Source organism: Marmota monax, unplaced genomic scaffold (genome assembly GCF_021218885.2).
Source record: "Marmota monax isolate L192 unplaced genomic scaffold, Marmota_monax_Labrador192_F-V1.1 WCK01_AAM20220418_F8-fsc00117, whole genome shotgun sequence".
Taxonomy (NCBI): Eukaryota; Metazoa; Chordata; class Mammalia; order Rodentia; family Sciuridae; genus Marmota; species Marmota monax.
The window spans coordinates 1148850-1176296 of NW_026693023.1; the positions used below are offsets into that span (position 1 = coordinate 1148850).

The 27447-nt window shown below is 32.0% G+C and overlaps 1 protein-coding gene across 12 annotated transcripts in view; it reads left to right on the forward strand.

The window, feature by feature from the left end:
- The window catches only part of Wrn (WRN RecQ like helicase), a 154642-nt gene that overhangs the window by 34576 nt on the left and 92619 nt on the right, over nucleotides 1-27447 (forward strand). For all 12 annotated transcript variants that reach the window (XM_058582310.1, XM_058582311.1, XM_058582304.1 and 9 more), the window contains 11 exons: nucleotides 171-319; nucleotides 1005-1154; nucleotides 2348-2417; nucleotides 5957-6071; nucleotides 9345-9768; nucleotides 12431-12511; nucleotides 13414-13552; nucleotides 14871-14946; nucleotides 19784-19851; nucleotides 20131-20239; nucleotides 22022-22090. In XM_058582310.1, coding sequence (XP_058438293.1) covers nucleotides 171-319; nucleotides 1005-1154; nucleotides 2348-2417; nucleotides 5957-6071; nucleotides 9345-9768; nucleotides 12431-12511; nucleotides 13414-13552; nucleotides 14871-14946; nucleotides 19784-19851; nucleotides 20131-20239; nucleotides 22022-22090 — 1450 coding nt within the window. The remainder of the gene's footprint in view (nucleotides 1-170; nucleotides 320-1004; nucleotides 1155-2347; nucleotides 2418-5956; nucleotides 6072-9344; nucleotides 9769-12430; nucleotides 12512-13413; nucleotides 13553-14870; nucleotides 14947-19783; nucleotides 19852-20130; nucleotides 20240-22021; nucleotides 22091-27447) is intronic.

Consider the following 27447-nt stretch of genomic DNA (forward strand, 5'->3'; position numbering starts at 1 on the left):
TATTAATCAGGAGTTTTTGATTTAGGCAAGAAAAGAAATACTTGAGGTGAATGTGTTTCCGAATTTAAACTTAACATAAGCAATTTAAAAAATACAAATGGCATGTGTAAGAAATAGAGAATAAATCCATTATACTTAACAGAACTTATGGAAATAACAAAATGTTATAGTTTTTCCCCAGGGATTAAAAATGTTGCTTGAAAATAAAGCAATTAAAAAAGCAGGTGTAGGAATTGAAGGAGATCAGTGGAAACTTCTACGTGACTTTGACATCAAATTGAAGAGTTTTGTGGAGTTGACAGATGTTGCCAATGAAAAGGTAGAAATAACAAGTGTATTATTTTCATAAACAAGGCGATACTGTGGTTTTTCTCTGTGGATGGTATCTTGTTTTTTAAAAAAAATAATTTAAGCTATGTACTGTTTTGTATGAGTACAAAGGTTCTGAGTGAATGTACCATAATGAACCCTTCAATTTTAATCCATCATTTTGGCAGTACTTAGTTTCTTTAGGTTTCCTGTCTTTCTTATCCCCAATTCTTGGTATTGTTTGACTTTATTTTCTATTGCAAATTTAAATATTTATTTTAAGTTTTTTTATAAAGTATTTGTACCAATAACTTTTTTTTAAAGAGAGAATATAAAGTAGCTATTGTGATATAATTCTCTGAGTGGAAGTTTGACCATTAATTCCACTTCCTATATTTCACATATTTTATTAATGAAGTCATTAAATTCTCATATATGGCTGGGCCGTGGAAAGCATACTAAACTATTGGGCTTTTCCCCCCATGAACAATACTTGTAAAGTCCAAGAATTTTAATACCTACATTGGCAAAATTCCAGAGTTAAATTCTTATACTGTAGACTACAAATGAGATTTTTAGTGACAGAAAATTTACTGAGGGTTGTTTATTTGTGGCCTGGTCATGTGGTGGTATTCAGGAATATCTGATAATAGAAGAAAGTAATTTTTGCTATGTTGCTTTCTTATTACTTCTAGCTGAAATGTATAGAGACCTGGAGCCTCAATGGTCTGGTTAAACATCTCTTAGGTAAACAGCTTCTGAAAGACAAATCAATCCGCTGTAGCAATTGGAGTAATTTTCCTCTCACTGAGGACCAGAAACTATATGCAGCCACTGATGCTTATGTACGTACTTAAAGATTTTTAGGTTGTTACGTATTTTTTAAACCTTAGCATAAATTACTTTAGAATAACTTTATTGTGGAAGAGGCATAAACTCTACCAAGATAATTAATATCAGTTTGGCAGCAAGAAATGCTTTCATGAATTGAAACTTAAGTCTTGATATTAATTAGCAAGTATCAGTCAAAACATTGCTCAGTACTAGTTATTTTCATTGTCATGAAGCCAAAATAATGTGTAATTTGTATATAGAAAAAATGTGAAACTTGCTGAAATCATGAAAGACTAATAAGCTCAGGCTTGGAACGCACAAATGGTATTGATGATGTATTCAATAATTGCTTATAGCAATTCAGAATAAGAATAGTTGCAAGACATTTTCTATATTGAAACTGGCCTTATTTCTTATTTTTAAACTGTGGCAAAAATTTAGAAAAATTGCCTCCAAATTTAACTTGCTGCTTCTGTTAGATATATTTTTATTAGTACAAGTTTATATATAGTCAAATCTCAGCTTATCTTTACAGATAGCATTATTTGTATATATGTATTTAATATGAGGAATATATTTTGTTCCACAGTTAATTTCTTTTTCCCTAATTCATAATTTCATTTGTTGATGAATTTATTGTTTCCCATTTTGCATCTATTTTTAGGAATGTAAGCTTAATTTGTAACCAGAAAAATAATTTGTTTTTTCTTGGTAGGGTAATAGGGTGATACTTTTCCTTTAAAAAAAATTAAAAAACTTTTCAAACTATCAAAAGTTCTGTAGCACCTTCATTTGTGAAAAATCATTTAACTTGACTATTCCTGTTAACCATGCTTAGAAGGAGAACTGCTCATACACTAACATTCTCAGCTGATTTATTGAAATGGAAGGAAGTAGATATCTGTAATCAAAGCAGATTCTCTCACTATAATGTATTTTGTTAAATTGTATTTATAAGTCATATGATACCTGCTCATATATTGAGTGTTTATAAACGAAAACATATTTTAAGGCTGAGGCAGGTTACTTTCTCCATTCTTACAAATGGAATGGTGATTAAATGAAGATATTTGTGTACCATAGTAGGTTAAATTCAGTATTCTGGGTGCTTTGGAAATCATACTTTTGGATTTATCTAAAGCTGAGATGTATACCTTTATTTTGGTTATCTTTAACCTGCACCTATTTTTCTGTTTTCCTGTAGGCTGGTCTCATTATTTATCGAAAATTAGAAATTTTGGATAGTGCTATGCACATGTTTGCTCCAAATAAAGGTATGTTATGATCTAAAAAGATAAAAGGTGAATTTTCTTTTTTTTTGTGAGATTTATTTAAAAAAACCCCCAATATTCAGATATTTGTAAAAGTATTTTTCAATATTAGAACTTCTCAAATGTCTGAGCAGTGTTGATGTGAAGGTGAGATTTATCAAGATCAAAGATTAGAGTTTTAGGTATGTTACTTGTGGTAGAGCAGCATTTATCACTTTTGTAGCATTACTACAAAACAAAATTTTTTGGAATTTTGTTGGAAATTTGTTGGAATTGGGGCTTGTAGGTTTGATAATATCACCAAAGCAAAAAACTTTCCTCCAGGCTAGAGATTATGCATCCTTGCTATAACTATTTAAAATGCTTTATATGTATAATGCTTTAAAATGTTTAAGATGCTTTATATTTTTCTAGTTTAAATTGTCATATTCTTTCTGCTGTGTTTCTTCACTCAACTTCAGTGCCCTTGTTAGATGTTGTGATGGATCAGTGACTGCATAAAGAGTTATGTGGAGTGGATGAGCATGCTTTTGTGTTATGTAGACCAGAGGTGGAATCCCAGTCGTGTGACCTGGGGTATATCTCTTTCCCTATGTTTGGAATGTGGATAATAGTACAATATCTATCTATATGCAGCTGTAGAGAGAGTTTTTAATACAGCTTGAGCTTCTCTAATCTGAAATATGGAAGGCTTTGAAATCCAGAACTTTTTGAGTGTCAACATGATGAACATATTTTGAGGTATTCAATAATATTTCCTAGAGAAAGTGATGTTTTAGGCAAGACCTTAAATATGAGCAGGCATTAGCTACCTGAAGAGAAAGGGAAAAGTGTTGTAGACCCAGGAAAGGCCAGATGCAGAGTGTTAGAGATCAGAGATATGATGCTGGTTGTGAGCAATTGAAATATATTGAGTCTAATGGGGTAATATAGGAGAAGCAGAAAAGGGAAAGAAGACAGGCTGTGTTAAGAAGTTCACGTTTCCTCCCAAGAGCAATTGAAGATTTTAAACACAGGAGTGAAAAAACATTATATTTCAAAACAAAACAGATCAAAACAAAATTTGAACTATAGAGTACAAAGTGTAGGAGGGCAAAAGTCAAAGTGTGAATTCCCTTTGGGAGACTATGATAGTAAACCCAAATAAGAAGTAATGTTAACTTACCAGTTCTTTGTATTGAGTGATGTGGCTATGTCAAACTACATGTAGTAGATTGGTATTATCAACAGAATTTGAGATATGGATGAGAGGCCATGATTTTTTTTTATCCATTCATCCACTGAAGGGCATCTGGGTTAGCTCAGAGACCATTTTAATAGTCCAGATAACAGATGATAATTGTTTGGATTAGGCTAGTAGCAAAGAGAGGTGGTGAGAAGTGGTGGATTCTGTAGATTTTTGAATATTTAGTGAAGTATTTGTAGATGAATTCTAAGAGTCAAGACTGAAAGAACAATCAAGATATTTTGGTTGAATCAGTTGAAAAATGGAAAGGTCAGTTATAGTGGAAGAATTTGAGAAGAACAAATTTTGGTGAAAAACATTTAGATTTCAATGTCGGACTTGATAAATTTTAAATGGCTTTGATACTTATATGATATTTTAGTTGGAAATGCAATTTTGGAGTTCAGGGAAAAGGTTGAGGTTGGAGATGTAACTTATGAAACTGGATGAGAATAGGGAATGAATGAGGGCTGAGGCTGTGGCTCAGTGGCAGAGCACTTGCCTAGCATGTGTGAGGCACTTGGTTTGATCCTTAGCACCACATAAAAATAAACAAATAAAATAAATGAATTTTGTTCATCTACATCTATGATTTTTTTTAAGGGAATTAATGAAATAAAGAAGAGAAGAGGTATTGACATCAAAGGGCACTCCAACACTTAGGTGAGGAAGATAAGAGCAGCAAAGAGGACCGAGAAGGGGAATTAATGAAGCAGGAAGTATCAGATTGTGGTGTTCAGGGGCCAGGTGAAACTGTTTTAAGTAGGAGGAAGTTTTCAGCTGTTTTAAATTTCTGAGTTTGAGCGAGATGAGGATTCAGGGTTAACAATTAGGTTTAGTAAAGTAGAGGCCATTAGTAACATTTCCAGAGGCAGCTTTACTTTACTGATAGGGGTGAAAGATTAGTTGGAGTTAGTTTAGACGAAAATTGAGAAATTTGAGACAGTGAGTGTGGACAATTCTTTTAAGGGTATTTGTTGTAAATGAAAATAAAGATATGAATACAGATCAATATGTGGTTTGGAGAGTAGGAGGATAAAGTAGTCCTCTTATTGTTTCTATTTTCTTAGTGAAATTAGAGGTGAAACTATTTCTTGAGTAAAAGGAAGGATAAGCGGGTGTTGGAGGCTCAAAGAGAAAGGAAAAGTTGTCAAATAGTCATCTTTCCAGTGGGAACTATAGATCTGTGCCAGGAATTTAAAGTGAACTGAGTGATTCTCTTTGTGTTTTATTTTCATCTATATTCTTCTGCTTGGGTGTAGGTAAAAAAGCTGGATTTCATTAGAATAGGGGTTTTGCCAAATAAGTACCATTGAGGAGGAGAGCAAAGATGTTGAGAGTCTATGTATCAGATGAATGACTACTAAAATGGGAGTAAGAAAAGAAAGACAATGGAGTGGGACTAGGAGAATAATGAAAAAGGTGGTAGGTTCAATAGATTTGGTTCTGAAAGTGTCAAATAATTGTATGGAAAGAAAGTCATGCTGGTGCTCATGGGGAATACTTATAATTGAATTTTTTCTTCTTTTTTATATTTTTTAATTGATGTGTACTTGGACTATTGAAGTGATGATTTTATTGGCAATTACAAGGTCAAAGATATATTTAAGGGAATAGGTGGCTGAAGTCAGCTGAAGAAAAATTATTGGAAATGGAGATGTCAAGGAATGGAAAAGGCCACATTTTTGGATGGACCATGTCTGTGAATGCTGAAATCACAAGGAATGATCACAGGAATAATTGTAGAGGGAAAGATAGTTAATGAACAAGGTGTTAAAATCAACACGTAAAGGCATGTGATTTTGAGATGACAAGAGAATTGTAGCAATCAGGAATAACAGGTTTTATGGCCCAATGTCAGATGCTTTAGAGCTAGACTTTTTAAAGGACAAGGGAAGTTGTGATGAAAAAATGCTAAGAAAGGAAAGGTTTGGGGAAAGGAGAACAGATTTTGTGCTGTTGATGGAAAATGAGATATAATGAAATTGATAATTTGGAAAATGATTACTGATTAGAAAGTCTTGCATTTGATTTTGGTTTTGACTGGTAATGAGGGCAATGAAGAATGACTGTTAGAAGAGATTATATTTACCAAACTGTATCAGCCCTCATGTTACTGTATTGATTTCTAATTTAGAAATAGTGCAGATGAGTGAAGCAAAGTGATATGATTTGGAGATGAATAGTCTTTTTTGTTGGAATTCAGTTTAAGGAAAGAATATACAAATCTGAGCCCTAATACTAGTTAATGAAGTAGCTGAATAAATATTTCTGTTTTGTAGTTTGAAAATGAATATTGATTTTTATTTTTCCCTAGAGGAGAAAATCTCACCTGGTGAAGTAAAGAAACAGTTGACTTCAATCTCTGAGGAGATGATGTATTTGGCTAAGCATTTTCCTGACAGTTGCAGAAAATTGGAAAATTCACAGAGGTTAAATATGTTTTTATCAATTACATTTATTCTCATTCCTATATATGAAGAATTGACTGTTCATAAAGGTGGATTTATATATAGATTCGTACATCCAGACGTCTAAGGATTTTCTGTCTTCTTTATAGGCTATTTTATGAACAAATTATGTTTTTGAAATTACTTTCGTATTTTTGTTAAAGCAAAATAAAATAAGCACATATTAAGGAAAATACTTGATGCAAAGTTGTCTTTCTGGTTATGAGCATCTTTCATTTAATTATAATTTGATCACTTGAAATCTTTAAATAAAATAGGTTATCATCTGGTTATTATTTAAGACTCTTATCTAGTTGGCAGACTATTAAAATAGAGGGTATACAAAGTTTAAAAATTGTTTTATGGTGAAACCACTAAATAACTTGAGATACTTGGATTGAATGTTCTACACAGATTAATAGACCTTAGACTCCAGGTGCTATGTAGCTAAATCTTTTTGGAACCAAACCTTGCTTTGGTCTTAATTGCTGAATGACTTTTTTCTTAAGTCTTTAAAAGCAGGAATGTTCTTGAATAGTGAACAATGTAATAATGTATTTTGTGGGCAAAGATATTTGTTAGAAATGTGAAGCGGTTAGCTGAAATAGAAAATATTTGACTCTGGGAAAGTTCAGTGTTAATGTATTCTTTTTTGGATAAGATTTGTGATAGGTTTTGATTAAGAGATTAAAGAATGTAGCATAGAAATTCAAATTTCTAAGTCATTTTTTCCCTTACGAAGAAGTTGTTTTGGTGGTTTTTAGGTAACTGAGAATTTTGAAAAAATATAACTTTTAAATGGGTAAAAGGTACTAGTAAATCCATTTCTTTGTCATTTTTACATTTTTCTATAAAATTAGAAAAATCTTCTTTTATCTGATTTTTATATACCTTTCAGATTTTTGTACTGGCAGTGAAAATATCTACTTAAGATAAATTGCATATGTTTAATGCTTTTCTTCGTAACACCAAAGCTAAATAGATTTTCTTGAAACTTAACAATGAGAAATATTGGGTCTCATAAAATTTTAGTGTCAAAACAATAACTAATCAAATCTCTTATTTCATGTTCTTTGTTATACATCTTCAGTAAAACATAACTTATTCAGATTATACTTCAGAACTAGGAGGGAGCAAAAAAGGCCTTTTAGTAGCCAAAATACCTGCCATAAGCATGCAGTTGGACTCACTTTCTGCATTTCCAGTGGAGTGAATAGGCTGCATTCAGAGTACATTTGCTTTTTGTTTATAGATTGAGTCTGACAGGCTTGGATTTCTAGTTAAAATGACAGTGATATGAATAAAGAATGATATGTGCATGACAGCAGCTAGAACTGATAGCTAGTAGTCTATGAAGGAGTAGCCAAATTTTAATAAATTTGAAATAAAACTCTTAAAGAAGTTTGAAGTTTATTGCATAAGGGAACATATGTTTCAGTAGAACCTGGAAGTTCACTGAATATAGTATTGCAGAGTTATTGATTTAAATTTAATACATTATTTGTTTTATTGTTGTTGTATTTGATATTCTGCTGGATGCCAAGACTGTCCACAGGCAACTAATGCATGATAACAATCCCAAGAAAGAAGGGTGTATATTATGTCCTATTAAAGAAGGCAGAATGGCCTTTGGTATTTGTTAGAGTAAATATTAAATTACTTTGTATGAAATATTTTTGAGATTAGTGCAGGATAAATGAGCCAATCTTGTTGGTTGATCTGTGCCACTTTTGCTATATTTATATTACAGCATCCTGTACATTTAATAATTAAGCTGTATCACGTAACTGTTCCTACTAAATTACTTATAGACAGTTCTTCAATTTGGATAGCTGTGTATAATGCTAAATATTCTTCTCTCTCTCTCTCTCTCTATATATATATATATATATATATATACACACACACACACACACACACACATATATATATATATATATATTAGTTGTTGATGGACCTTTATTTTATTTATTTATATGTGGTGCTGAGAATCGAACCCAGTGCCTCATACATGCTAGGCATACGCGTTACCACTGAGCCACAACTGCAGACCTAAATATTTTTTATAGTTGTATATAATGCTAAATATTCTTTATAAGATTTAGAGAATTTTATAATTTTAAAATCAATGTTTTGGGGCTGGGGTTGTGCCTCAGAGGTAGAGCGCTCACCTAGCATGTGCAAGGCCTTGGGTTCGATCCTCAGCCCTACATAAAAATAAATAAAATAAAGGTATTGTGTCCAACTACAACTAAAAAATAAATATTAAAAAATGTTTTTAGTTTTTGGATTTAATTTTGCTGTTGATTTTGTTTGTGTTAATGTAGAGTTTGCTTAGAAGCTTAGGCCCACTTTGAAGTGCTATTAATGATACAATTTTCAGTATAGAAATAATTCCTGGTGGGAAATTTTTCTTCTATATTTCAAAGGATATGTGTACAGTTTTGATAATTTTGAAGATGCAAAAAGTATCATTTTTAAATTGTAGCATAAGCACTATTATGATTTGCATTTGGGACTAGTAATTAATTGATCAGTGAGTTGAAAAAGTTAGCTATAAAAAGAGATCATAAAAGTTTGCTTTTAACTTAACATATTAATATATTTGTTCCCAATTTTTTGGTATGTACCAAGGGTTTTTTGTTTGTTCTTGTTGTTTGTTTTTAATTATAGGCCTGCTGTTTGTAGTTCTTCAGGGTCTTTCTTGTTCAGACTATACTCAAAATATATTATCTACATTTTCTCATTTCAGTTTCTTTAAAATGGAGAGAAAAATTAAGATGCTTGAAGCCATCTGAGTGCACAGTCCTAGGAATTTTCCTTCAGATTTTAATTTTTGACTATAGTTTATCAAATAACTTTTTTCTTTTTAAAAGAAATTTGCTAGGTCTTTCGATGTGTTCAACCCAGAATTTAATGAAATAGTTTTTCTTTTATGTGGTCATGTATCATTGACTTACTTTATAGTTAATTGAATTAGTTACCGTGCCCCCCCTCCAAATAAGTAAAGCTGGCATAAATAAGTTGATTATCAAACACTGTTTACTCTTAGCATACAAGTCAGTTGTTAGATGCAAAAGTACCTTGCTGTGCTAGAGAGTGCCTACTACCTATCCTTACATGGGCACGAGGGACTAGGGGATGAAAAGCAACTTTATCCAGTGGGTTTTCTAGCAGGTCAGTTCAAAAGCTTTAAAGCTTGCTAGTATAGTTAATGCAATTGAATTGAATAATCTTTCTTTAAAAATTTTTTAGGGTTTCTATAATTTTGAAGAATATTTCAGAAAATCTATGTTCACTGAAGAAGATTATATTTGGTTCTTCTAACACCGAGACTGAACTGAGCCCCAGCAGTAACTTTGACTTATTATCATTGGAAGAATCAACTGTTGGTAGACATCAACAGAAACAAATTAGAGAACATAAAATTTTAACTAAAGATGAGCCATGGGATATAACACTTGATAATTTAGTTAAACATGATGGAAAAGATGTACTTGGAAATGAAGTAAAGCAAGAAGATGGATTTAAAGATGGAATAGAAGACAATAAATTGAAAGAAAATACGGAAAGAACTTGTTTGATGTCATTAGATATTACAGATCAAGAACTTGAAATTTTGGAACAACAGGCTCAGGAAGAATCTCCTCTTAATGATGTTTCTTACCTTTCTGCTGAGGTACTAAATAAGGAGGAAACACTTTGTTTATTAATTAGTAGGGATTGTCTTTTTTTTTTTTAAATGGACACATAGTAAATATTTTACACTTTATGAAACATACAGATACTCACTTCTTCCATAGAGACAATTCTGTAGTGTGACCCTAGCCACAGACAAATGTAAACAAACATGCCTTCTGTTTTTTAATAAAACTTTACATATAAACAGTGGGCTGTATTTGGTTTGTGAGCCACAGCTGTTGCCCTGGACTTAGTATAATAAATAGCACTGTATAGTGGAAAAAATTTATAGTATCAATAGACATTTGTTGTAATTTTCTATTTTATAATTTCTTATGCTTTTTTTCTTTTTTGTATAATAAGTATCTGTTTTTTGTGTATTCTTTACATATCTTCTAGTGTTTACTCTTCTAAACTTGACTTTTAGGTAGTTTTTATTTCATACAAAGTTTGTTTACCTGCTAGGTAAAGTTTTTAGTAAATACCTCATGTTTTTGCTTGACATGTCTTACTATCATCTTTAAAAGTCAGGTACTTGGGGCTGGGGTTGTGGCTCAGCAGTTGATTGCTTGCCTCACACTTGCGAGACCCTGGGTTCGATCCTCAGCACCAAATAAAAATACATAAGTAAAATGTTTCCCCCCCCTTAATTTCTCATTTGTTTTTATTAGTTAAGAAGTCCATATTCTCTGGAATTTTATACATTTTTTGTAATAAGATTTTAGATTTTGAAAGCTTGCTAATAGGATTATGGCCTCATTTTTCTAATGGAAATGAAATTGGAGAAATTCTCTGCTTTGATCACTATATTAATAATCATTTTTATTATGTAGATATATTTTATTTTAAAATTGCTTTTCAGCAATCATTTGTGCAGAAAGCAGTTTCTTCCTTTGGGAAATACCATTTTTTGCTAGCATCTGTATTACTCTTTAATTTTCTAGACATTTATTTTTAGATATATACTTTAAAGTGATATTTTTCGTATATAGAATTATGATAATATTTCTTGACTATTTTTAAACCAGTTATAATTTTTATTGTATAATTATTAGCATTTTTTCTTATTCATTCATACATTCATTCAAGTTTTTCAATTATTTATTCAAGACCTTATTTAAAAAGTAAAAGAGGGCTGGGGTTTTGGCTCAATGGTAGAGCACTTACCTAGTGCATGTGAGGCAGTGGGTTCAGTCCCCAGCACCACATTTTAAAAAGTAAAAGAATTTTTATCTCCTAGTAAAATACTTCCTTTAAAGACCTTTTTTTTTTTTTAAAGCTTAAAACTGGCAGGTCAATTAAGGCTATACTTATCCCACTTCTAGCTTAAATATGCATTTTGGAGGCAGATTCTCTGTCTTCCTTCCTCCCTTCCTCCCTCCCTCCCTCCCTCTCTCCCTCTTTCTTTCTTTCTTTTCTTTTCTTTTCTTTCTTTTTATTCTTTTCTTTCTTTCTTTTCATTCTTTTCTTTCTTTCCTTCCTTCCTTCCTTCCTTCCTTCCTTCCTTCCTTCCTTCCTTCCTTCTTTCCTTCCCTCCCCCCCCCCCCCCCCCCCCCCCCCTCTCTCTCTCTTTCTTTCTTTGGATTGAACTCAGGGCCACTCAACCACTGAGCCACATCTCCAGCCCTATTTTGTATTTTATTTACAGACAAGTTCTCAAGGAGTTGCTTAATGCCTTGTTTTTGCTGAGGCTGGCTTTGAAATCACAATCCTCCTGCCGCAGCCTCCTGAGCTGCTGGGATTACAGGTGTGCACAAGTGCACCAGGCTTTTTAAAATTTCTTTTGTGAGTTTTTTATCACTTGATGTACTGGGATTGCCAAATTATTATAAAGATTCCTCATATTCAAACTTCAGCAGCAGACCAAGTAAATAACAGGACACCTTTTCAAACATATATAGATTTTCTTGGAAAATTGCTGATTTATTTAGAGATACCACAGTCATAGTGTATTAGCTTTCATATCCTTTTTTTAAAAATATTTTACTTTTTAGTTGTAGTTGGACACAATACCTTTATTTTATTTATTTTTATGTGGTGCAGAGGATCCAACCCAGGGTCTTGCACGTGCTAGGTGAGCGCTCTACCGCTGAGCTACAACCCCAGCCCCAGATTTTGTATCTTTTTAAAAAAATCAGTAGATTTAATAAAAGAATAATTACTGTTCTTGGCTTATATGGTTTTTTAGCCCTGTGAAGAGTTTCTTGTACTTAAAATGTTTGGGAAACACAGTTTGATGTTGTTTAACCACAGTTGAACTTTGTACTCTTATTTAGAGCAGGAATTTTATGTATGTTTATCTAACTTGTCTATCTTGCTGTATTTCTTTTTTTCCTTTTATTTATTTATCCTTCTTCCTCTCCCTTTATTTTAGATATTTATTTTTTTAGTTGTAGTTGGATACAATACCTGTATTTTGTTTACACTTTTTTATGTGGTGCTGAGATTCGAACCCAAGGCAAGGCCTTGCACGTGCTAGGCAAGTGTTCTACCACTGAGTCACAACCCCAGCCCACCTTCTCCCCTTTTTAATACATTTGTTGAATAGAGAAGAGGAAGATATCTACAGTTATCTAGCATATGGAAATTTTATTTTGTAGGAAAGAGGATATAGAATTGATTATACTGGAAATTAATGTTTGAAATACTTTCTTTTAAAGCATTTGTCTCCCAATGATAATGAAAAAGATTCATCTTGCTTAATTGAAAGTGATGAAGATTTAGAAATGGAGATGCTTAAGGTATGTTTAAAATTTTGGAAAAGTTACCTATTCTTTCCAAAGGACACTTAATTAAGTAAACTATTACCTGATTCTAAACCAGTTTCCACAGTAATGAAGTTGCTACCAATTATGTAACATTCTAAGTACAAGAAACTCTTCACAGGACTAAAAAACTATACAAGCCAAGAACAGATTTAGTGTTTTTCAATTCATACTTCTGTGTATGTTTATATGGTCTATAAATAAAGTCCTTTAGTTAAAATTATAAAAAATAATAATAAATGGAAGTTTTAATGGTTTCATGAAATCTTCCATATCACTTCTTTGTAAAAAGTTTCATAGATGAAATAATTTTGAAATAGATAATCCTAATATTGTGGAACCAGAATAAAGCCAAATAATTTTTTTCACATACATAATATTCTTTCCTAAAATTATTTCCATCTTGTTTTTTGTTTCAATAATTGCAAAAACATTTTCATTGTTTGCTTATGGTTTAAATCTTATCCTTATTCAGTAAGAATGACTGACATATGATATGGAGAAACTTATTACAAAAATAGCATTGGAATCTATATTTATCAATTTGGAATTGCAAACATTTAAATACAAGAAAGAAAAAAATGTTTAAAATTATCCAGATTCAAAATTTATGATAGATTTCCCCAGGGGCAGTTTATTCTATGCTATTAATGAACCTTGTTTATGCTGGATGTATTCCATCTTTGGCCTTGTGCCTTGGAAACCATTCTTAAGCACATATTTATAGAGAAGCACACATGTTCTTTTGTGGTATTGCTTGCACATCTGCCAGCTTTGAACAAAATCGTAGGCTCTGTTAATAATACTTCTTTGTGCTTGATGAAAAAGATTTGATACTGTCAGTGGTTTTGCTTTTAAATTTTCTTTTAAACTTTCAGTCTTTAGAAAATCTAAATAGTGGCATGGTAGAACCAATTCATTCTAAATGCTTAGAAATGGAAAGAAATCTGAGACTTTCTACTGAAGAAGATGATGATGATAAAAATGAAGCTATTGAAGAGGAAGAAGAAGATGAGGGTAAGCACTGAAGTGTGTTTTATTTAACTCTCTTGATCCGCACCACTGTCTTTAATTTAGAGTACATGTGTTCTGGAGGTCAGGGACTTTGTGACATATAATTATTAGTTCCTTTAAACTTGCTATGAAATTCCTTAGTGCTCTTGTCTCCATAAAGCGGAGTCTTACTATTTATAAAAATGTGTAATAGAAGTGTTGTGTCATTCAGTGGATGTGGTGAATTATATATTCACTTTTTTCATACTGAATTATATATTTTATCTGGATCTTAATGATGGTCAAAATCATTTGCCAATTACTTATATTAAAGATCATTGTTAGTGACATGTATGGATATGTAGCATTATTCTTCAGGATCTTATTATTTAAATAAGTAGGACAATAAAAAGGAACAAAATGGACTTATTTTTAGACAGTATGTTAACAAAGAATTTATTAAATGAACTTTCTGTGTAAGTGCAAATAAGCATATTATGGAAAGTTTGGGTTATTCTCATAAAGTAGCACTCTTACTAAACTCAGACTTCATCATTGACAAATGAAAATTTTAAAGCCATTTTATAGGTGGAAAGTATATATGAATATGTTGATAGATGTTTTCCTCTTTGTTTTCTTACAATTTGTCCAAATATGTTTGGTTTTCTCTCTACAGTTGTTAAAGTTGAGAAGTAAAATAATTAATTTGTTTAGTAAAAAATTATCTTGATTTTTTTGTTTTGACCTTTCTTGGTCTCACATGAACCTTTAAGCCAAATAATAAACAGTGGAAATCACTTGGGTAGAACTAACATAACTTCATTGTACTGTGCAGTTAGAATTTTAATCAGATAGATACATAAATTTACCTAAAAATCGGTTTTAGATAACTAAATTAGATGTAGGTAACTAAATTCAGGTAATAGATTGAGTTTTAAAATTAAGATTTTATTTTATCTGTAGACTTCACTTATGACACTGGTATAATTTCTGATTACCATTAATTAGTTATATTATAAATTATGGATTGTTATATTGCTTATTATGGTGGATTCTAGATGTTAGATCTTAAAAACTTAGCTGATTTCCAAAACATTAGTTTTTTGCAGTGCTGGTAAAGTCTGAACCACAACAAAATTTTAATACTTTAGTAAAATCAAGGTATTTACCTGAAGTCATTACTTATACTCTGAGAACAAAATTAAGTTGGAATTAAAACAGTAACCTCTGAAACCTACCACTATATTTATTCTTTAAAAAAAGCCAATGAAATAAACTCCTTCCTCCTCTTATTTAGTGTATTTCTATTTGAACAGAAATGCCTATTTTGTTTTATTTTAAGATCTTTTATTGCCAGAACCCAATGAAAAGCATATTGTTTGCCTCAAGACCTACTTTGGCCACAACAATTTTAAACCGTGAGTATAATTTCAGTTAATAAAATAAAATACTTAGTGTTTTCTTCACAAAGAACAAAAAGGTAAATAACCCATTTTTTAACAGTAGCATACAACTTCTTTGTAATCATGCATGCCACACTGTATTTCTTATGTGTGACTATAAAATTATTTCTGAAAATTTTTTTTATCAGTAAGGAAAAATGATTTTCATTTTAATTGAATGCTTCTGTTTAGAAATATTAAAAAATGAATTTTTATTTAATGCTGATTTTTTTTCCATTAAGTATCTATGTGCTTTTTTTTGTGCATCATATTTTCCATAGTATGCTAAGAAGTTCATAAGGCAATAGTTGAAAGAATAGTGGTAATTTTATCTGTTTTAATATACTCAAATGTATTCACATTTAACAGGCACATATATACATAAAAAGGATGAATAAAAATGAGAAGAACAAGAAGTAAATTTGAATAAAACTGTTAAGAATGTAGACTGTTTTCCAGCTTTTCGAACTTGCAGAAGAATATATTGAAGCATTTTTTCTGTTTTAAGATATTTTTATTTAAATATATCCTACATACAGAAAAATATACATATGATACAGATCAATGAATTTTGATGAACTGAGCACTCTGTGTAACCAGCACTTAGATAAGAATAGGTCATTATCAGCATAGCAGAAGATCACCTTTCCAATTGATTTTACCTTGACATTTTATTAAGAAAAATTTCTAAGATACAATAAATTGAAAGGATTACTACTACTACTACTGCTGTGGACTTGGGCTTATTCACCACCTACATTCTATTATTAACACTTTATTTTACTTGTTTTATCACATCCATTTATACATATCTCTATCCATCCATTACTACAGTTTTTGGTATAAAATTTGCATATTAGGAAGAGTACAAACCTTAAATGTATGTTTGCAAATCTCAAGTGTACACACACACATCTATATAACCTAAGTCTTCATCAAGATATAGAACATTATCACCACAAAGTTCTGTTATTTTTTTTTTCATTTTTTAAAATTTTAATTTGTTATATATGACTCCAGAATGCATTACAATTTCTATTACACATATAGAGCACAATTTTTCATATCTCTGATTGTACACAAAGTACAGTCAAACCATTCGTGTCTTCATACATGTACTTAGGGTAATGATGTCCATCTCATTCCACTGTGTTTCCTATTGCCATTTCCCCTCTCTTCACCTCCCTCCCCCTTTCCCCTGTGTCTTATCATCTAATCCTCCCATGCCGTGCCCCCCACCACCATTATGAATCAGCAGCCTTAAATCAGAGAAAACATTTGGCATTGTTTTTTGGGATTAGCTAACTTTACTTAGCATTGTATTCTCCATCTCCATCCATTTACCTGCAAATGCCATGATTTTATTCTCTTTTATTGCTGAATAATATTCCATTGTGTACATGTATCACATTTTCTTTATCCATTCATTTACTGAAGGGCATCTAGGTTGGTTCCACAGGTTAGCTATTGTGAATTGTGCTGCTATAAACATCGATGTTGGCTGTGTCCCTGTAGTATGCTGTTTTTAAGTCCTTTGGGTATTGACTGAGGAGAAGGATAGCTGGGTCAAATGGTGGTTCCATTTCATGTTTTCCAAGGATTCTCCATACTGCTTTCCATATTGGCTGCACCAATTTGCAGTCCCACCAGCAGTGTATGAGTGTGCCTCCCCCCCCCACATCCTCGCCAACACTTATTTGTATTCTTAATAGTTGCCATTCTAACTAAGTGAGATGAAATCTTAGAGTAGTTTTGATTTGCATTTCTCTATTTCCTATGGATGTTGAACACTTTTTCGTATATTTGTTGACTGATTGTATGTCTTCTTCTGAGAGGTGTCTGTTCAGTTCCTTGGCCCATTTATTGTTTGGGTTATTTGTTTTTTTGAGTTGATTTTTGAGTTCTTTATATATCCTAGAGATTAGAGCTCTATCTGGTGTGTGAGGGGTAAAAAATAACTCCTATTTTGTAAGCTCTCTATTCACCTCACTGTTTCTTTTGCGGAGAAGAAGCTTTTTAGTTTGAATTCATCCCATTTATTGATTCTTGATATAGGATTCTTAGTAAGGAGGTTGGGGCCTAATCCAACATGATGGAGATTTGGGTCTACTTTTTCTAATAGATGCAGTATCTTTAGTTTAATTCCTAGGTCTCTGGGAATTAAACTTTGAGTTGAATTTTGTGCATGTGAGAGATAGGGCTAATTTTGTGCATGGTGAGAGAGAGATAATTTCATTTTGTCGCCTATGGATTTCCAGTTTTCCCAGCACCATTTGTTGAAGAGATTATCTTTTCTCCAATGTACATTTTTGGTGCTTTTGCCTAATATACGATAATTGTAATTATGTGGGTTAGTCTCTGTGTCCTCTATTCTGTACCATTGGTCTACAAGTCTGTTTTGGTGCCAATACCATGTTGTTTTTGTTACTATTTCTCTGTATATAGTAGTATAGTTTAATGTCTGGCATAGTGATGCTACTTGCTTCATTCTTCTTGCTAAGGATGCTTTAGCTATTCTGGTTTTTCCAGATGAATTTTATAACTGGTTTTTCTATCTATGAGGAATGTCAATGGGATTTTGATTGGAATTGTATTAAATCTGTATAATGCTTTTGGTAGTGTGGTCATTTTGACAATATTAAGTCTGCCTATCCAAGAACAAGGTAGATCTTTTCATCTTCTAAGGTCTTTTAAAATTTCTTCCTTTAGCATTCTGTAGTTATCATTGTAGGCATCTTTCACCTCTTTCATTAAGTTGATTCCCAAGTATTTTATTTTATTTTGGCTGTTGTAAATGGGTAGTTTTCCTTGTTTCCCTTTCAGAGGATTTGTCACTAACATACAGAAATTCCTTTGATTTATGGGTATTGATTTTGTATCCTGTTACTTTGCTGAAGTCATTTATTAGTTCTAGAAGTTTTCTGGTGAAATTTTTTGGGTCTTCTATGTATAGAGTCATATTGTTGGCAGATAGTGCTAAGTTGAGTTCTTTTATATCTGTCCGTATCTCTTTAATTTCTTTTTTCTTTCTGATTGCTCTGGTTAGAGTTTCAAGAACTATGTTAAATAGAAGTGGTGAAAGAGGGCATCCCTGTCTTGTTCCAGTTTTTAGAGGGAATGCTTTCAATTTTTCTCCATTTAGAATGATATTGGCCTGGGGCTTAGTGTAGATAGCTTTTATGATGTTGAGATATGTTCCTGTTATCCTTAGTTTTTCTAGTGTTTTGAACATGAAGGGGTGCTGTAATTTGTTGAATGCTTTTTCTGCATCTATTGAGATGATCATATGATTCTTATCTTTTAAGTTTATTGATGTGATGAATTACGTTTATTGATTTGCACATGTTGAACCAAACTTGCATCCCTGGGATGAACCCCACTTGATTGTGGTGTACTATCTTTTTGATATGTTTTTGTATTTGATTTGTCAGAATTTTATTGAGAATTTTTGCATTTATGTTTATTAGAGATTGGTCTGAAGTTTTTTTTTTATGTGTTTTTGGAATCAGGGTGATATTGGCTTCATAGAATGATTTTGGAAGTGCTCCCTCTTTTTCTATTTTCTGAAATAAATTGAGGAGTATTGGTATTAGTTCTACTTTAAAGGTCTTGAGGAACTTGGCTGTGTATCCATCTGGTCTTGGGCTTTTGGTTGGTAGGCTTCTGATGGTGTCTTGTATTTCATTGCTTGAAACTGATCTGTTTAAATTGTGTATATCATCCTGATTTAATTTGGGCAAATCATATGACTAGAAATTTGTCGATGCCTTCAATATTGTGTATTTTATTGGAGTACAAGTTTTCAAAAATAATCTCTAATTATCTTTTGTATTTTTGTAGTGTCTGTTGTGATATTTCCTTTTTCATCACGTATGTTAGTGATTTGAGTTTTCTCTTTCCTTCTCCTCGTTAGCATGGCTAAGGGTTTGTCAGTTTTATTTATTTTTTCAAAGAACCAACTTTTTATTTTGTTAATTTTTTCAGTTTCAATTTCATTGATTTCTGCTCTAATTTTATTTATTTTTTCTCTGTAGCTTGTAATTCAAGGCTCTAATTTTAATTATTTCCTGTCTTCTACTGCTTTTAATGTTTATTTGTTCTTCTTTTTCTAGGGCTTTGAGATGTAATGTTAAGTCATTTATTTGTTGACTTTTTCTTTGTTTAAGGAATGAACTCCAGGCAGTGAGGTTTCCTCTTAGAACTGCCTTTGTAGTGTCCCAGAGATTTTGATGTTGTATCTGTGTTCTCATTGACCTCTAAGAATTTTTTAATCTCCTCCTTGATGTCTTTTGCAACCCATTATTCATTCAGTAGCATATTATTTAATCTCCAGGTGTTGGAATAGCTTTTATTTTTTAATTTATCATTAATTTTAATTTCATTACATTATGATCTGATAGAATGCAGGGTAGTATCTTGACTTTTTTTTTATATTTGCTAAGAGTTCCTTTGTGGCATAATATATGGTCTCAAAGTTCTTTCATTTTAAACCTAAACATTTCTTTTGTTTAAAGCATTGTTCTTTTGAATATCTAGTATAAAGCTTGAAATTCATTTTATGTTTTGTATATATGTAACAACATTTAATACATATACCAAATGGAAACTCCTAGTTTTTCAGTCAACCTGAATGGGAAGTTGATCAAATGAAGTTCTTTGTTTTAAAGTTCTAGGTTATGAACATATTTGTACATGAAGCTCAAAAGTATAAAAGAAATTTTTTTAACAGAAGTAAAAAGATTAAATAGGTTTTAACTTTATCCATTTAGTGTCATCTTATTAATAAAATAGCTTTATGCTTTTTACCTTCAAGGGTTCAGTGGAAAGTTATTCATTCTGTATTGGAAGAAAGAAGAGATAATGTTGTTGTCATGGCAACTGGTAAGTTATACTAAGCAAGTAACCTGTCTTTTGAAAAATACAACTTGAAGATTTAAAAATGTTTAATTTCTCATTAAATTCTCAAAATACAAGTAGAATTGCTATAAAATATGTAAGACTTGATATAGGGGATGAATGCACAAATTTATGCATGAATTATCTTTGAGGAAGATGAAATGTTAATATGATCATTCAGCTATGCAAGTGCCTTTTAAGAAGAAGATTAAAATATCAAGGATTAATTTTTTTTCTATGAGTATATTTTTTTTTAATTTCAAGGATATGGAAAAAGTTTGTGTTTCCAGTACCCACCTGTTTATATAGGCAAGATTGGCATTGTCATTTCACCTCTTATTTCTTTGATGGAAGACCAAGTGCTCCAGCTGGAGTAAGTAATGTTTGCATTGCCACATCTTTCCCTCTTCTTTTATTCTATGAGTGAAACATCTGATGTATCATGTATGTTAAAATTTAGTTCACACTAATGCTTTTCTAAAAGTAAATGACACTTTGGAGGAAGGGCTTATCTTTTTTTTTTTTTTTAAGGCTCCACCACCACTGTGCTATATGTCCAACCTTGATTTTCTGTATTGAGTTCTCTGTAATTCAAGGCTATCAGGTGGCCTTGCGAAAATTTTCTGAAAAAGCATTATTATATTATACCAGTTTATATTGACTGTTTCAAAATTCCCTTCTAGTTCTGTTACCCATATTCTTTTTTTTAAAATAATAGTATGTTTTTATTGAATTTTCAAATCTGCTTGTTGATGCTATTGATATTTGGATTCTATTCAGAAAATAAAATCCAGGATGGATAAGCTAATTCTGGAAGATTACTGATGTGGGCACTTATCCATTTGGAACACCACCTATTTTTATTTTTTTATTTATTTTATTTTCTTTTTTCTTTTTTATTGATTTAAAAAATGACAGTGGAATGCATTACAATTCTTATTACACATATATATCACAATTTTTCATATCTCTGTATATAAGATATGTTGACACCTAATTCGTGTCTTCATATATGTATTTTGGATAATGATGTCTATCACATTCCACCATCCTTGCTAATCCCCTGCCCCCTCCATATTCTTGTTTTAAAAAATATTTATTTCTTTTAGTTGTATACAATACCTTTGTTTTTATTTATTTTTATGTGGTGCTGAGGATTGAACCCAGGGACTTGCACCCGCTAGGCGAGCGTTCTACCTCTGAGTCACAACCCCAGCTCTGTTACTCATATTCTTTAGCTTGGTATGAAGTATATATGTAAAAGTGTGTTTTTTAATCTGTGAAAACCTTTCCAACTTCTTCAACCTGAGCTTTCAATCTTTTTTTAAAGATTCTCTTTAACAACTACTTTCTGATATAGCCCTTGAAAAAATTTATCAAGTTAGTGAGATATAAAATGAGAATTTCTTTTTGGTTTTTAAGTTTTAAAAAGCTCAATATGTCTCTTTTTCCACATTTTTATTGATGCATTGTATTTGTCATAATGATGAGATTTGTTACATATTTGTACACGCACACAAAATAACAATATGATTTGCCCAATATCACTCCGTAGCACTTCTCCCCTCACTCTTCTCCTCCCAACCCCGTCCTTTTCCCCTACTGATCTTTATTCTGATTTCATGAGATCTGCCCCCACCTTTCTTTTCCTTTTTCTTCTGTAGTTTCTACATTTGAAAGAAAACATATGACCCTTGACATAATGGTCTTTAGTTCTATTCATTTTCCTGCAAATGACATAAGTTCATTTTTCTTTATGGTTTAATGAAACTCCATTTGTATGTATGCCACATTTTCTTTATCTATTCATCTATTGATGGGCACCTAGGCTGGTTCCACAATTTGGCTACTGTGAATTGCCTGCTATAAACACAGGTATGTTTATATCACTGTAGTATGATGACTTTAATTCCTAAAGAATTAAATGCTGAGGAGTAGTATAGCTGGGTCATATGGTGATTCCATGCCTAGTCTTTTGAGGAGCCTCCATTCTGATTTCCATAGTGTTTGTATTAATTTAGTTCACCACAAAAAGTGAGATTTCAAAGACAAGGAGTAACACATTATCATGTTTTTTTATTCCTTCTCAATTAAGAATGATGTAAATATTTGTACTATAGACATTGCTCTAGAATATTGCTCTTTCTTCTCATAGAATGTCCAAAGTTCCAACCTGTTTTCTTGGATCAGCACAATCAAAAAATGTTCTCGAAGATATTAAATTGTGAGTAATTTATATGATTTCTGATCATGTGGTCAGTTGTCTATGTGGGAGAATTTTGTACACACAAAAAATTTACTGAATCCATGAATAAAATGGCCATGATTTTAAACATGCTTTCTTTTTATAGTTTATTTGAGAATTATTAATTTTAAAATCTTCAGAACTTAAGATATCTATTATTTTTAGTTCTTAGATTAGCATTGAATTATAAAATTTTGATTTTGAAAGAGAATTCGGAGAATATCTAGATTTGTTTCATTTTATAGATGAGAAAATTGAGGCCCAGAGGTAAATCATTTCCCAAAAACCACTCAATGAATTTGTGGCTGAGAAGGGACTATTCTGGGTCTCTTGTCCCACCATTTCTATCATGATTCATTTCTAAGAAGAATATCATTTCAGATATGCACAAAAACGTGCATGTATTTTTAATATATGTATATATGAATTTACATATGTATATTTACTGAGTAACCCAAACCCCATCAAGATAATTGAATATTACTGTTATTTCGAAAGATTTCTTCATGTCCCTTCCTAGTCTGTCCTTCCAATCTTATATCCTGAGGCAAAGCACTGTTCTAATTTTCCCTACCACAGTTTAAATTTGTCTTCTTTGAGTTTCATGTAATTGGAATCAGACAATATGAACTCTTTTGTGTAAGATTTTTTTTCATTCAGCATAATCTTCTTGTGATTTCCTTTATGTTGTTGCATGTGGAAATAGTGTTTGTTTAAAATTTCTGAGTTATATTTCATTATATAAAAAAGTTTGTTTTTACATTTCTTCATTGATGGATATCTAAGCTATTTCTGGTTTTGGGCTATGAATAATAAAGCTAATTAAAACATTATTATAATAGTCATTTGTGAGCATCTGTTTTGTTTTTAAAAACATATTTATTCCTTTTATTGAGATATAATTTATATATAATAATTTTTACCTATTGAAAAATATATAACTAAATAAGTTTTGATGTATACATATACCTAGAAAAATCATCATCATAGTCCATATAATGAACATATCCATTACATGCAAAGTTTACTCGTACCGTACCTTTCTTCCTGTCTCTGCCTTTCCCACCCTAGTCATCAAGTAACTGTTGATCTACTGTCACTATTAACTAGTTTGCGTTTTCTAAAATTGTATTTAAACAGAATCATCCAGGTATTATATGCTCTTTTTTGTCTGGTTTAAATAATAGAGCATATTTGTTTTGAGATTTGTTTATGCATTAACATTTATTAATAGCTAATTACAATCAAGTAGATTACATTATATGGATATATTGTAGTTTGTCCAGTCACCTGTTGATAGATATTTGTATTGTTTCCATTTTTGAGCTATTACAAATAAAGCTTATGAACTTTTGTACATCAGTCTTTGTTTGAACATAAAATGTTTTCATTTTATTGGTATATACCAAGGAATGAACTGATGGGATGAAGGGGTAGATATATATTTAAACTTTCTTTTTTCTAATTGAGATTAAGTTCATATAACATAAAATTTAGCCATTTTAACCATTGTTAAAGTCTGGTAGCTTTTAGTGTTAATATCTCTTTCCAGAACATTTTAGCACCCCCAATGGTACTGACACACTGATTATGTAGTCCCTTCCAATTGTCTCCTTTTCTACTTCATTCCAATTACTAATCTACTTTGTGTCTCTATTTAATTTGCCTGTTCTGGACATTTTGTATAGTGAACTCATAGAGTTTTGTGGTCTTTTGTACCTGGCTTTTTTAATTTAGTTTAATATTTTCAGTACTTCATTTCTTTTTATGTCTAAATAATATTCTATTGTATACGCGTTCCACATTTTGTTTATCCATTCATCACTGATGGCCATTGGGTTGTTTCTGCTTTTTGGCTGTAACTATTAATGGTGCTATGAACATTTATTTACAATTTTTTTTAGAGAGAGAGAGAGAGAGAGAGAGAGAATTTTTTTAATATTTATTTTTTAGTTTTCAGCGGTCACAACATCTTTATTTTATTTGTATGTGGTGCTGAGGATCAAACCCAGTGCCACGCACATGGCGAGCGTGATACTGCTTGAGCCACATCCCCAGCCCATTTGCAAATTTTTGTATGAAAGTGTGTTTTTAAGTATTTCGTGTATATGCTTAGGAGTGGATCTGGAATATATGGTAAATCTATGTTTAACTTTTTAAGAAACTGTCAACCTTTTTGAGATTGGTATACCATTTTATATTCCCACCAGCAGTTTGAGAGGTCCAGCCTCCTATCCTTACTATTTCTTGATGTTACAGTCTTTAATTTTAGCTATTTTAATTGGATCTCATTGTGTTTTCAATTTGATTTTCCCTAATGACTAATTATGCATTCTTTCATATCTACCTGTATGTCTTCTTAGGGAAAACATCTAATCATTCTTTTTGCCCATTCTTATTTTATTGGTGCATTATAATTATACATATTGGAGGAATCCATTGTTATATATTCATTTACACAACATAATTTAGTCAATTTTATTTTTTCATTCTGCTTTTCTTATTGAGTTTTGATAGTCACTTATATATTCTGTATTCAGATCCTTTATTATCCTACATTTTGTTTATATTTTGCACACATATACCCCTAGTTTATGACTTTTCTTCATTGTCTTCACAGTTCTTTTGAATAGCTGCAATTTTACATTTTGATGAAGTCCAGTTTGTCAATTTAGTCTTTTTATGGAATTTACTTTTAGTGTTTCATCCAAGAAATCTTTGCTTAGTCTAGGTCACAAAGATTTTATGTTTCTCCTAAAAGTTTTATAGTTTTAAATTTCACATATAGATGTGTGATCTATATTTTAGTAATTTTTGAATATTGTATGAAGTATTGATTGCAGTTTATTTTTCACACAAGTATATCCAATTGTTCTAGTCTACTTCTTGAAAAGACTATCCTTTCTTTACTAATTGACTTTGCATCTGCGTCAAAAATAGGTTGAGTACATACATGTGGGTCTGTTGCTGCTCTATTCTTTGTTTTGTAAATCTATTTTGTCTTGATGAGTGTTTAGATTACTTCATTACATTGAAGTCAGGTTGTGCAAGTCCCTCCAGTTTTTTTTTAAAGAGAGAGAGAGAGAGAAGAGAGAGAGGGAGGGAGAGAGAATTTTAATATTTATTTTTTAGTTTTCGGCGGATACAACATCTTTGTATGTGGTGCTGAGGATCAAACCCAGGCCTAACGCATGCCAGGCGAGTGCGCTACCGCTTGAGCCACAACCCCAGCCCCAGTCCCTCCAGTTTTGTTCTTTTCTTTCAAAGTTTTTTTGGGTATTCTGGGTTCTTTATATTTCCCTAAGTATTTCTTTTTTTTTTTAATTTTTTATTGTTGGCTGTTCAAAACATTACATAGTTCTTGATATATCATATTTCACACTTTGATTCAAGTGGGTTATGAGCTCCCATTTTTACCCCATATACAGATTGCAGAATCACATCAGTTATACATCCATTGATTTACATATTGCCATACTAGTGTCTGTTGTGTTCTGCTGCCTTTCCTATCCTCTACTATCCCCCCTCCCCTCCCCTCCCCTCCCCTCTTCTCTCTCTGCCCCCTCTACTGACATTCATTTGTCCCCCTTGTATTATTTTTCCCTTTCCCCTCACTTCCTCTTGTATGTACTTTTGTATAACTCTGAGGGTCTCCTTCCATTTCCATGCAATTTCCCTTCTCTCTCCCTTTCCCTCCCACCTCTCATCCCTGTTTAATGTTAATCTTCTTCTCATGCTCTTCGACCCTACTCTGTTCTTAGTTACTCTCCTTATATCAAAGAAGACATTTGGCATTTGTTTTTTAGGGATTGGCTAGCTTCACTTAGCATAATCTGCTCTAATGCCATCCATTTCCCTGCAAATTCTATGATTTTGTCATTTTTTAATGCAGAGTAATACTCCATTGTGTATAATGCCACATTTTTTTTATCCATTCATCTATTGAAGGGCATCTAGGTTGGTTCCACAGTCTTGCTATTGTGAATTGTGCTGCTATGAACATCGATGTAGCAGTGTCCCTGTAGCATGCTCTTTTTAGGTCTTTAGGGAATAGACCGAGAAGGGGAATAGCTGGGTCAAATGGTGGCTCCATTCCCAGCTTTCCAAGAAATCTCCATACTGCTTTCCAAATTGGCCACACCAATTTGAAGTCCCACCAGCAATGTACAAGTGTACCCTTTTCCCCACATCCTCGCCAGCACTTGTTGTTGTTTGACTTCATAATGGCTGCCAATCTAACCGGAGTGAGATGGTATCTTAGGGTGGTTTTGATTTGCATTTCTCTGACTGCTAGAGATGGTGAGCATTTTTTCATGTACTTGCTGATTGATTGTATGTCCTCCTCTGAGAAGTGTCTGTTCAGGTCCTTGGCCCATTTGTTGATTGGGTTGTTTGTTATTTTATTGTATAATTTTTTGAGTTCTTTGTATACTCTGGATATTAGGGCTCTATCTGAAGTGTGAGGAGTAAAGATTTGTTCCCAGGATGTAGGCTCTCTATTTACCTCTCTTATTGTTTCTTTTGCTGAGAAAAAACTTTTTAGTTTGAGTAAGTCCCATTTGTTGATTCTTGTTATTAACTTTTGTGCTATGGGTGTCCTATTGAGGAATTTGGAGCCTGACCCCACAGTATGTAGATCGTAGCCAACTTTTTCAATATCTTCAAAAAAAAATAAAATACTTGGGAATCAACCTAACAAAAGAGATGAAAGACTTATACAATGAAAACTACAGAACCCTAAAGAGAGAAATAGAAGAAGATCTTAGAAGATGGAAAAATATACCCTGTTCATGGATAGGCAGAACTAACATCATCAAAATGGCGATATTACCAAAAGTTCTCTATAGGTTTAATGCAATGCCAATCAAAATCCCAACGGCATTTCTTGTAGAAATAGAGAAAGCAATCATGAAATTCATATGGAAAAATAAACGACACAGAATAGCAAAAACAATGCTAAGCAGGAAGTGTGAATCAGGCGGTATAGCGATACCAAACTTCAAACTATACTACAGAGCAATAGTAACAAAAACAGCATGGTACTGGTACCAAAACAGGCGGGTGGACCAATGGTACAGAATAGAGGACACAGAAACCAATCCACAAAACTACAACTATCTTATATTTGATAAAGGGACTAAAAGCATGCAATGGAGGAAGGATAGCATCTTCAACAAATGGTGCTGGGAAAACTGGAAATCCATATGCAACAAAATGAAACTGAATCCCTTTCTCTTGCCATGCACAAAAGTTAATTCAAAATGGATCAAGGAGCTTGATATCAAATCAGAGACACGCCGTCCCTAAGTATTTCAACATCACCTTTTCAACCAAAA